The sequence below is a fragment of the Macaca nemestrina genome, chromosome 2 (assembly GCF_043159975.1).
Source record: "Macaca nemestrina isolate mMacNem1 chromosome 2, mMacNem.hap1, whole genome shotgun sequence".
Classification (NCBI taxonomy): Eukaryota; Metazoa; Chordata; class Mammalia; order Primates; family Cercopithecidae; genus Macaca; species Macaca nemestrina.
This window is the reverse complement of record NC_092126.1, coordinates 25,711,116-25,724,027: the sequence shown is the minus strand read 5'-3', so window position 1 is coordinate 25,724,027 and position 12,912 is coordinate 25,711,116. Positions and strand designations below refer to the sequence as shown.

General features: G+C 40.3%; 1 protein-coding gene across 6 annotated transcripts in view; it reads right to left on the bottom strand.

Annotated features, from left to right (window-relative positions):
* The window catches only part of LOC105488914 (zinc finger protein 385D), a 988,258-nt gene extending 987,216 nt beyond the window's left edge, over positions 1-1,042 (bottom strand). For 2 of the 6 annotated variants that reach the window (XM_071090836.1, XM_071090837.1), the window contains exon 1: positions 819-895. Coding sequence is in view for 2 of the 6 variants with exons in the window: in XM_071090832.1 (XP_070946933.1) it covers positions 819-924 (106 nt within the window). In the remaining 4 variants the exon portion in view is untranslated. Of the gene's footprint in view, positions 1-818 lie in introns of all 6 variants that reach the window. The other 4 variants (XM_071090832.1, XM_011753417.2, XM_011753418.2 and 1 more) reach the window with 4 other exon arrangements.
* Between the last annotated feature and the right edge of the window lie 11,870 nt (positions 1,043-12,912).

Genomic DNA, 12,912 nt, shown 5'->3' with positions numbered 1-12,912 from the left:
ATAAAACGCCTCCCAAGATGCAAGAGGTCAAAAGGTACACAACCCTGTGCTTTCTTCTAATTTGGTCCTCCAGGTACCCAATGGAAGCGTAAAAAGAGGCACTAGATGGCCAAGAAGACGATCAGATTCAGGAGCTCTGGCATACACTCAGCCTCCCAACCCCACCCTAAATGTCAAAGTGATTTCCTTGGAGAGAGGCTTCATATAACTCAATAGCTTCTTATCCTGCCCTTAAAACGCGTGCATCTCTCTCTCTCTCTCTCTTTTTTTTAAGTATTAAAAAAAAAAAAAAAAGAAAAAAAGAAGAAGAAGAAAGGAAACGAAAAGGAAACAGGAAGCTGTCCCGCTGTGTTTCTTTATCCCAACAACTTCGCCAGGTTTCCCCCGAGGAGGGAGCACGCCTCGCATACACCCAATGGGAGACAGACAGCAGGACGTCCTTCCCGGGTGGCCCAGCCCTCGACTCTGGTCAGAACCAGGCTGACCTCGCCCCCCAGCCTCGGCTTCCCCTGCCCCTTGGTTCTCAGCAGTGAGCTGTGACCTGAGACCCTCAAGCTCCGCGCTCTTCACTCTGGCCCCGCAACCTCACATCTCCTCTCGGTGGCACCGAGAAGAGGCAGGGGGTGTGGACCGATGGTGCGGGATACCGGAGAGGTGGTCCAAGGTCTGGGCGGTGCGAATGTCCATTCCGTGCCCCCCATGTGAGCTCCAGCCCCTCGCGCCTGGTATCCCACAGAGGCGCAACCCTAGCTCTTTGCCCCCCGCCCCAACCAACTCCGCCACCTGAACCGAGACACCTCTTTTTGCGCTCAACTTACCGCGGCTGTGCTGAGCTTTCGGCGCCCCCAGGAGCTTTTCTCTCCTTCCTCCCACCGAGCTCTTCATTCTCCTGCTGGCGGCCGCCCGGCGCCCTGGCCCTGGCATCCGGGAGGAGCAGCCGCCGGGGCTGGCTGTCCCGGGAGACTCACGGCTGCCCTCCCGCAGCTTCAACGGCGGTGGTCGCCGCGAGCCCTGAGCCGCGGCCAAGGAGAACCGTCCCCGTTGCGCAGCGCGTGCTGTCCCTCCCGCACGGGCTAGAGGTGGCAGTCAGCGCTCCTCTGCCTCCGCCGCGCTCGCGGCGCTCCGCACAAGTCCCGAGCCCGCGTCAGCCCAGGTGCACCAGGCTGGGGAGAGGTGCGAGCCCACGCGGAGGGAGGGGCCCGCGGCCTGAGGGTGCCGGGAGAGAGGGAGACTGATGACAAGGAAAAAAGAAACCTGGAGACTAGAGGCGAGGAACTAGCTTTAATGGAGTGATTGGGTCGTGGGTGTTAAGGGGAAACACGGGGAGGCGAAATGCATCTAGAAACTAGAGATACTGGAAATGAGCTTGAGTGAGCTGCTTTTTGAGTGAGGCTCGAAAACGGGCTTTCCTTTTGTGCTTAGCTCCTTTATCCTCCCGGTTTGGGTGCAGTACCTGACAACAACTTCCCCCACACTCTCAACTCTCATATTTAACTATAAATAACGCTAACCTCAATAATCTTAGCAGATGCAACGAAATCTGGTGAAGCTACTGCAAGTATACAGGGGAGTCCCACATCCACAAATCCCACATGCCAATCCCTCTGGAGGGACCCATATCCTGCTGAGATTTCTGTCCCCTTACCTGTCTCCTCTCTCTCTCACAAGCACACGCGCGCACACACTACAGCACCCTAGGGATGAAATACCTTTTGTTGCTCTGCTCTAGGACCTAAAGTGGGTGTTTCTCAAACTTAACTTTGCACAGGAATAACCTTGGGATTTTATTACAGTTCTGATTGCGATCCAATAGGTCTGGAGTGGGGCCTGATATTCTGTATTTTTAATGGTGTGGCAGAGGCTGCTGATTCAAGAACCACATTTTGAGTTACAAAACACAAATGAACAAAATAAACCTGCTTTCTAATGTCAGCTGAGCCATTATTTGTAAGATAATCTGAAATAACAAAACAAGCCCTGTTTTCATGGGGTTTCATGATGCTATGGAGGCCAAATAACTTATGAACACAGTGCCAAAGGATAAAATACCCTACAGGCAAGCTTCTCATTATTGTTATTAATAATTGCTCCTGCTAAAATCATTATGAATACTAATGCTGATAACAGGGTAGAAAGATTTTGGTAATTCACCGCTCTACATATTCTCAAGAGAAGCTCTGAAAAACAATCCACAGTGACCACTCCACAAACACACCCTCATTTAGAAAGAAAATGTAAGTAATATCCTCTAAGGGGCAGTCTGTTCCTCCCAGGAGGACATCGTTGACTTTTCCAGACATGCAGCACTATTCAAGTGTGCTTTAACAAGTAGCCAAATCACTTAACCCACAGATAAACAAAAAGAGCAAATGCCAAGAACAAAAAAGTAAAGACAGAAATATAGTCAACGCACCAAAAGATCTGTTGTGCTTTGAATTAGCATGACTGATAAGTTAGTTTGATCCTTTCTCTTTTTCCATGTTTTCATCTGGATGCAAACACCCATCCTTCTATTTCAATTCAGTAAGTACTTACTAAGCCTAATTTACTATGGTAAAGGACTTTCCTGGGAGTGAAAAAAACTGGACCTGCTCCTGCTTTGAAGGAGAAATCTGACAACATACCAATAAGTGCCATATTAGGCAGACTATGGTGCTAGAAGAGAACACCAAACACATTAGCAAAGTTCAAAAGGCAGTGAAGTCTGGAGATACTTTATTGAAGGGAGGTCATTTGACAGAGGACTTAAAATATGATATGATTCTGTCTGACAGAGATAAAAAGGAAGGGAGTAGTCTACCCTTCTACCCAGAGCATACAGTGCATGGAGGAAGGTAGAAGACATGATTTGGAAGATGTTAAGTGGGGTTCTAATTGCTAGCCTGGCAATTTGTATTTCACTCCAGAAATGCTGAGCAGGGGATGTCCATGACCAGGAATGTACCAAAAAGATTAATTTGCTATAACAAGTTGATAAGATGATCTAGAACCAGAAAATAGCAGAGCTGTAGAAAGCATTCAGGAGGCCGTGGAAGCACTAGGTAAAAGATCATGAAGGTGAGAACAGTGATAGCAGCTGTGGAGAATGAAATACAAGGATGTTTAAAGAGAGACATTGCTGAGATGTAACTAACAACATGTAGCAATTATGTGAAGACACATTTATTAAAGATATCTCTAACTTTCTGTCCCTGGAGAACTAGAAAAATAATGACATTATTAGGAGTTGAGAACCCAAGAAGGGAACTTACAGTTGTTCAGTTTTATTTTAATGTTTGTTTAGGAAAGGTTGTGAGATAATGAGTTCTCTTTAGGCAGCTATAGTCAAAGGTCTGTGGGAGATGTTCAGGTGGAGATCCTTATACAGCTAGAAATTCAAGCTTTGCTCTAAGGAAATGGGTTCTGCATTAGAGGCTGTATTAGCTCTTGTGTTTTAGAGCTCTGGACATGTATATGGAGTTCAACTGATTGGAGAATGTGAGGTTTATGAGATAGAATATAGAAAGCAACAAAAGTACTCAGGACAAAAGCTTAGAGCTATATGACTTCCCTCTTTCTCAGTATTCTCTTCTGTAAAATGTGAAAAATAGTACCCTCCACATAAAGTGATTATAAGGATGAAAAATAACGTAATGATTTTTCATTGCCATTTCTATTTTCTACACTAACCTGCTCAGTCTGAGAGGGCAAGGACCATGAGTATCCTCTGAACTGTTACAGCCCCAGCACCTGACTGAGTGCTTGGCAGATAATAGGCTCTAAAAATGTTCCTGAATATTTTAATAATTAATGAGTAAGTTAATTATTAGATAAAAAGAAGGGACACTAAAGCACTACCAAAAAGATGGGTGAAGATAGATTCATGGGTTCTATTATTTCAATGTCATAGAAACTAAGGGAAAATTTTGCTCTAGAGATGGTCAGGTGGGCACAGAGAGATTAAAGAGAAAACACGGATACACGTTGAGAAAATGTTTTTGTTGCGAAAAGGGACCTGGTTTAAGCGTTAATTGATTGCATTTGAGAAAATAGCTGCACTAAAGAGGCATCACAATTATGAGTGGCAAAGGAATTCAAGGAAAAATGTGAGATTATTCTTTAAAGAAATTTGACTATGAACTGAAGGTGAAAAAGAGAGAATGAGGGTAGATGGCTGATAGCAGACTTAAGAAAAGGCTGTTCCTCTTTAGTAAAGGGAAAGTCCAAACATATTTTGCTGATTGGGTTAAGGGGCCAAAAGTGAGGGAAAGAAGTTCCAGGTGAAAGAAGGGTAGAATTGATTGAGTAGTATCTGAAAAGGAAAACAGAACTAGTGAACCAAGAGTGTAAGTAATCAATCTTAGCAAATAAAAGGGTCACCTGTTTTTTAGAAACAAGAACAAAGGAATAGAAATGAGAGATACTGAGATCCTAAAGTGGGTTGAAAGTAAGTGGAAAATGATATATTGTTTCAGGAAAACAGAGATGAGGATTTCTATTGCTATCTGTTGGTCAACAAGAAATAGCATTGTAAGCTTAAAAAAAATGTGGGGAGTATTTGGAACAAGTTCTAAGAGATACTATAATGAATCAACAAAAGGCAAAGAACAATCACTAAGTCACATGGGAACCTGCTTCAGGGGCAAAAATATACATTTATTATAAAAAAAGACTATCAGCATTGTGTTACTCTCCCAGTAATACTGAAGACGTAAATACAGAAATAAAATATACGGCATGGTCTACCTAGAATTAGTAAGCAACAAGGTAGAAATTATGGGGCCATGAAGCAAGTGAGAGATTACATAAAGTAGAAATTGAAAGTATGAAGTTTTGAAATGTTTAAACCTGGAGTTGAGTGGAAATTGTACATGCTTTATAATCAGAGAGATCGGAGCTTATCAGAAGGCATCAGAATCACCTGAGGGACTGTGAAAATAAGGATTTCTGGGCCCTACCTCTAGAATTACCAATATATCAGATATGGGTTGGAACTCTAGAAGTTGTGTTTCTCACAATTCCTAGTGATGCTGCTGCTGCAGCTGGCCAGGAAACCACACTTTGAGAACCCGCGTTGTAAAGCATTTAGCATATTGCTGGTACATAGCAAGTACTAAATGCATGGTGGCTAGTAGTGAGGTCTGGTAGTTAGCTCATGTTAGGAGAGCTGAAGATAAGGTTCAAGTTCAAAAATATATAGATGAAGCTTGAAGATGAGTAATGGACAAGGAACATTAGAAGAGGCTGAGAATTTGAAGGTCATTAAAATGAAGATTGTAATACCACACATCTATAGCCATCTGATCTTTGACAAACCTGAGAAAAACAAGAAATGGGGAAAGGATTCCCTATTTAATAAATGGTGCTGGGAAAATTGGCTAGCCATAAGTAGAAAGCTGAAACAGGATCCTTTCCTTACTCCTTATACGAAAATTAATTCAAGATGGATTAGAGAATTAAATGTTAGACCTAATACCATAAAAACTCAAGAAGAAAACCTAGGGAATACCATTCAGGACATAGGCATGGGCAAGGACTTCCTCTCTAAAACACCAAAAGCAACGGCAACAAAAGCCAAAATTGACAAATGGGATCTCATTAAACTAAAGAGCTTCTGTACAGCAAAAGAAACTACCATCAGAGTGAACAGGCAACCTACAGAATGGGAGAAAATTTTTGCAATCTACTCATCTGACAAAGGGCTAATATCCAGAACCTACAAAGAACTCAAACAAATTTACAAGAAAAAAACAAACAACCCCATCAAAAAGTGGGCAAAGGATATGAACAGACAGTTCTCAAAAGAAGAAATTCATACAGCCAACAGACACATGAAAAAATGCTCATCATCACTGGCCATCAGAGAAATGCAAATGAAAACCACAATGAGATACCATCTCACACCAGTTAGAATGGCAATCATTAAAAAGTCAGGAAACAACAGGTGCTGGAGAGGATGTGGAGAAATAGGAACACTTTTACACTGTTGGTGGGATTGTAAACTAGTTCAACCATTATGGAAAACAGTATGGCGATTCCTCAAGGATCTAGAACTAGATGTACCATATGACCCAGCCCTCCCATTACTGGGTATATACCCAAAGGATTACAAATCATGCTGCTATAAAGATACATGCACACGTATGTTTATTGCGGCACTATTCACAATAGCAAAGACTTGGAATCAACCCAAATGTCCATCAGTGACAGACTGGATTAAGAAAATGTGGCACATATACACCATGGAATACTATGCAGCCATCAAAAAGGATGAGTTTGTGTCCTTTGTAGGGACATGGATGCAGCTGGAAACCATCATTCTCAGCAAAGTATCGCAAGAACAGAAAACCAAACACCGCATGTTCTCACTCATAGGTGGGAACTGAACAATGAGATCACTTGGACTCGGGAAGGGGAACATCATACACCGGGGCCTATCATGGGGAGGGGGGAAGGGGGAGGGGGGAGGGATTGCATTGGGAGTTATACCTGATGTAAATGACGAGTTGATGGGTGCAGCACACCAACATGGCACAAGTATACATATGTAACAAACCTGCACGTTATGCACATGTACTCTAGAACTTAAAGTATAATAATAAAAAAAAACATTTCCCCCAAAAAAGTTTTAAAAATGAGGACAAGAAAAAACACTTCCTCACGTTAAAAACCATCTCAAGCCAACAACTAAAACTGTAATATCTAATGGAGAGCACTAGAGAAATGCCCCCACTAAATCTACTCTCATTAAAAATAGTTGACCCCTTATCTCTTGAATTATCTAATTGCCCCATTATCTCTTGAATTATCTATCATTGCTCTGAAAGATGTGGAGTTTTTCAGGAATAAAGACCTGAAATAGAAATGAGAGGTTTTAATGTTGGAGGGGAAAAGACATATATATATTTTAATATATATATAAAATTATATTTGATATGTTGATATTTAAATATATATATTTTCAAATTGTGTGATTGTCTACCTGGAAGCAAGATGTTCAAAATAAACCAATATTTGAGTTTCTAAGAAAAAAAAATGAAAATTGTATTTCATGTGAGGAAATTTACAGGAAAAAAAATCCATATCAGGAGGTTTTGGTGGGGAAGAGAATTCAAGAATTCAGAATCATGCAGATCAATGTTATGTCTAGTCTAACATATTCCAAAAGGGAGAATTATAACAAAATCCTAAGCCAATAACAACAAAACAAAATCATAGTAGGAAAGTGTTGGTCAAGAGAGGAGCATCTGACATGTCAGCAGAGGGAGTCAACACCACTGCTGTAACATACAGCCAGTCTGTAGGCCTTGGAAGCCAGGAGAAGCAAGTGTCAAGTGCTGTTATATAACTATCATTATCTGAGGTGAAGCTTTATAAATCCCAGTCTCTGGTGTGGAAAAAAAGAAATCTCTACTTTCAAACTTGGAAGAAAATATCTCCTATAGAACATTGGTTAACTTGGTATTCATGTGGCTTCTTTAAGTAGAAACTTTCAATACAAACCAAGGCATGGTATCACAACAGAATGAATGAAAAGCACATCTGGGAAGGGTTAAGAAGATGTGCCCTAAATATTTAGGGTTGAATCACTCCAGTGCCATATTATCTTCACTGAGTACGTGGAGGCCTATAAGTGGGTAGGGTTGAATCTTATAGGCCTCCATGTACTCAGTGCCCATGTTTCGTCAAATGCCACGGTAGTTGTTTTATTTGGCCACCTTTAATCCTAATTAGTTATCCCTTCTGAGATGAGAAATGGAGGCTCAGAGATATTGACTTCCCTGAGATCATATCTGATAAGCTCCAAGCTCTCTGATTATAAAGCATGTACAATTTCCACTCAAACACAGTCTCTGAAAAAGTTAAAAAAAAAAGTTAATAAATGTAGTTCATCCATACTCCTTTTTTCTTAGATTGGGTTATTCAGGAAACAGAATCTGTAGACATGGAAATTAGTGTGCAGGATTATTTGTTGAGGAGAACCATTGAGGTCAAGGCATGTGAGAGAATAGAGCATATGGGAATGGGTAAAGCAACAATGCAGTTTCCACACCCGCCTCTGTCAATCTCACAGGAGTTCTGGGCTGCATTGGCCCTTTAGAGTTATCTTGAACTGATGACAGGGAACCAGGACTTTGTATCATTGCATCAACCAGCCTTTCCTAATAATCAGAATTAAGTTCATATAGAAGCCTGCAGAACTAACCTGCATGAGAATTTGAATATTTTATTATTACTGTTTTATAGCAAACAAAAGATGACTACATTGAATGCAGGAATTGTTTTAATAAGCATTATCATTTGCAAGGCATGGTAATGGGTACTTTGGGGGAACACACATGTACTTAAAATCATATGTTTGATATCATGTAACTTAAGAAGTAAATGATGTATATAGAAGTAAATTATCTGTAAAATGAGGATAATAATAGTATCTATCTCATAAGGTGAATATGAAGATTAAAAGGTCTTCACTAAGTTAAATATCAAAGTATTTGGTTTTTTTGCCCTAGCTACAATAGGTGACACTGAAAGATTTTGTGAAAAAAAAAAGGAGGGAATACAAGTTTGTAAGAAGTTCAGGGTAGAAGTTTTCACTTTATCAGAGAAAGCCTAATGAAGAGAAGGGATTAGGTTGAGTCTTGAAGAATGCTTTGGACTTTGAAAGGCAAAAATGATGGTGAAGACAATATGGCATTCCAGGGAAAATCAACAGAATGAAAAAATGTGTAGGGAATGAAGGCTTAAAAATGTTTTGAGAACAAGCAAAGGTACCAGTATTTCAGGCATGTAGGTGGAAGATTTGGAATACTGCTGAAGATTTTCATTTGGGGGTTTGTTTTTATGTTTTTATTGAGAAGAAAATGAAGAATAACAATTTGAGCAAATTTGAAGTATGAACAAAATAGTGTTTTATGAAAATTAATCTCTGCACAATTGAAAAAATATTGGGAGCAAAAAAAAATTTTCCTGTTCCTGCCTGACTCTAAGCTTTCTTTCTGGAGGATGTTCTAAGCCAACGGTCACCAATCAACAGCAGCAACATCACCTAGAGACTTACTAGAAATACAGATTCTCTGGCTCATTCCCTGATCTACTGAAGGACACTCTGGGTGTGGATCCCAGCAGTCCTGTTTTAACAAGACCTTCAGGTATTTTGATATATGCTCAAGTTTGAGAATCATTTCTGTAGTGTTTCTCTAAGACATTTTTTTTTTCCTGGAGCAAATATCCTTCTGGAATATCCTGAGGCAACCCACTTCTCTCTGTAACTCTCTGGAGGATATGTTTGCTGTACAATAATATCTTTCCAGACTGTCTCTGACCAAATGACTCAACAGTGAACCATGCTATGCTCTTCTATGGGTCAGGTTGGTTTTGAACCATTACTCCACATAAATGTTTAATACAACATTCCTTCTGTTTGTTTTGGCTGAGTGATGCCAGAACACCAGTGTGTCCCTTTTACTACAATTAAGATACCAGGAAAAATCCTCACAGAACTTCACAGGGCATCAGAAAAGGCCATTGATTAGCATACTTTTCCATGACAAACAAACAAAAAAACAGAAAGGTCCTTTCCCATTATTAGTCAAACTCTAGAGTAACTAATGGAAGTATGCATAAAAATATTTCAAAATAATTAGAGTTTGGATACTGAGGAGGGGATTATGATCAATAGAAAATGGTTTTTAAGTATATGCTAAATAAGAAAGATCAATGAATGGCCAAATGTAGAATTTATGTGTGACTCTGGGGATTCTGGATTTTTTTTTGATCAATGGATGGGAAGCTGACAAGAGAATAGAATGACAAGGAAGTGAATTTAGCACTCAGTGTATCTAGCCCAGATGGGGGTAAAGACTTGAAATACACAAAGCAATCTTATGGAGTACTGTGGCTGCTATAAACTCAGCACATTTTGCAGACGCCAAAAGAAAAAAAATCACACACAGATACAATGTGCTACATATATTAGGTTGGTTCACAAGTAATTGTGTGTTTTTGAAATTACCTTCAATGGCGAAAACCACAATTATGTGTTCACCAACCTAATACAATTCATTTGTGCTTCAAAATACTTTCATCTTACTATCCAAACAGGAATCTTCCCCAAGACTAATGTATCAATTGTTGTGTACTTATGCAAGTTAGCAGAGAGTGAAGTTTGTAATATATATGTGTGTGTGTGTGTGCGTGTGTGTGTGTGTAAATTATATATATTTCAGTTTGCCCATGTAGCTATCTTTACAAGGATATTTATGAAACTTTGCTGTTTTCCTGGATGTCTAGAAGCATGAATACAGTAACCCATGAATGTCACCTCACCTCAAACTCTGTCTCCTTCAGCATTATCCCCCATTGACTCCTCTTTTAGTGATTTTCCCATTCTATCGGGTTGAGTATCTCTAAGCCATCTTTACTCACTTTCTGTCTTAAATTTCAGCCGAGTTGATTTCCCCTGCTCAGCAGGACTTAGACTCATTTCTACTTCATATTTAGAATGCCAGGATTTTGATTCAGGATCCCATTTGGATTAATTGCCAACATTAATGTATGAGCTTTACTGACTGAATTCTAAGGCTGAAATCTTGATCTTCCTCTAATTGGGGTAGATCAGTGCCAGATAAGTCTGCCCAAATCATGCATTTTGCCAAGTTACTCCCAGTCCTTCACACCCCATGCCTTATGATTGCCTTTACAATATAGTTTATAACACAGCATCTGAAATCGCATTTCCTCATTATAACCTGCCATTCCTATCCTTTCACCATGACTTCTTTATAGCCAAATGATCCCCCTGCTGTGACTCACACGTGCTTTTGAATGCTTGCCTAGAAAGTTTAGTCCTCTTTTTCCACCGAGTGAAATTCAGCCCATCTTTCATAACCAGGTTGAAAACATCAGGCAAACAAGTAGAAAGGAAGAGGAAGGAAGGAAGGAAGGAAGGAAGGAAGGAAGGAAGGAAGGAAGGAAGGAAGGAAGGAAGGAAGGAAGGGGAAGGGGAAGCGGAAGGAGGGAGGGAGGGATAGGAAAGAAGGCATAGGAAGGAAGGGAGAAAGAGAGAAGGAGGAATGAAGGAGGGAATGAAAGAGGTAGGAAGGAAGGAAAGAAGGAAGGAAGTGGAAGGGAGAGATAAAAGAAGAGAGGGAGAGAAGGACAAAAGGAGGGGAGAGGGAAGAAGAAACATAGAAAGGGAAAGAAGGAGAGAAGGAAGAGAAGAAGGAGGGAGGGAAATAGAAGGAAAGGAAGCCAATATGGAGAGAAATGAAGGCAAGAAAATTAATACTTATTTGGCCCCCAAAAGGCAAATGTCATCACCCCTACCTTTTTCATATAAGGAAACTAAACATCAGAAAATGAAATAAATTTTCCAAGCCCACAATTATTAATTGGCAGGTAAGATATGTCACCGGATCTTTGTGCAGCAGTTTCAAAGTTGAACATGCACCAGAACCACCTGGCAGGATGGTAAAAATACAAACTGCTGGACCCTGGCCCCAGAGTTTTTGATAAGTTAGTTCTGGGTTGGGGTCTGAGAATTTCCATGTTTAGTAAATGCTCAGGTGCTTTCGCTGGTGGTCCAGGGATCATAATTTGAGAACAGTGCCTCCATTGCCATCACCACTAATTGGCACGTTGTAGTCACTCTACAATCATTTGTTGAATAGATACAAGTGTATCAAATCTAGTTTCTACTATATTTAGAAGCCTGTCTTCATCACCGCAGTTGGCAGTGACAGTCCTCAATTCTTAATTTCTGAGTCTACACCACTTAGTCTACATTTACTATTGCTGTTGTGCTATGCCAGATTCCCCAATGGCACCCTTCATTTGAAGGTGCAAGTGATTAAGGAAAGTCTCCAGGAGAAATCGGTAGGAGAGTGGTAGAAGGAAAGGAATATGAGGAAGCGGAGCAAGTATGTAGGTGAAGTCCCACAGAGAGTGGCTTCAGCCTAATCCCATTCAGCTCCAGCCGCTGGACCAGAGGGCTGGGTTTTCATATTTCCACATCCATCATTCACCATTGCTTGAGGCTTCTCAGGAGGATGTGCATTCTCAGGCACTTCTAGCTCTCTGCATAGGAGGGCAAAGTGGCTCCAGTAGCCTAAGGGCAACTATTTAAAAATGAGCCACAGATGCTGGCTGTTAAAGTGAAAACAATAAAACAATAAAAATGAATCTGAGAGAATGTGGGTGGACACCAACATACACACTAGGTTGTACTGGAGATTTTTTTCTTATACCTTAGTCCCTAATTGGATTTAAAATCCTGGAGACTGAAGGATGTGTTTGTGTGTGTGTGTGTGTGTGTGTGTAAGTTGAAACATCTGAAACTGCCAATACTCAACAACTTTTGAAAAACAAAACTGGCAATTGCATATTTCTCAACTTGATACGTAGATCTTACCTAACCACCATTCAACAATGGGATAGATTAATCCATAGCCTTCAGTCCCCAATCCTGTCAGATGCCCCCTTCCCTGAAAGCTCTCAGCTGGCTGAAGACTATTTTTCATGTGCATGCAATTACTGTTCTTACCAGTTGAGTCATATGTTTACTAAGATTCAGCCAATTTTGTTATGCTTCTTATTGTAGGTATGCATTTTAGTAAAAATCACATAAACTAAAGAAATATGAATGTGAAAAAGACATGTTGCATCTATGAAAATTACATTTAATGCTTTTTAAATTTCCAAAATAAGAGTTACTTAAAAGCAAACCCCCAAAAATCTGCTTTTGAATTAGATGCCAATAAGACAGCTGTAAAAGACTGGAAAACAAATCATTACAATCTAGGAGGACTGTTTATGTGGAATGTCTTAATAAACATCTTTAATGTATCATAGCAGGTTAACAAAACCCAAACTAGGAATTGTGGTATTTTAATTAAGATGTTTTAGGCTGGAAGTAACAGAAACTCTGCTTGA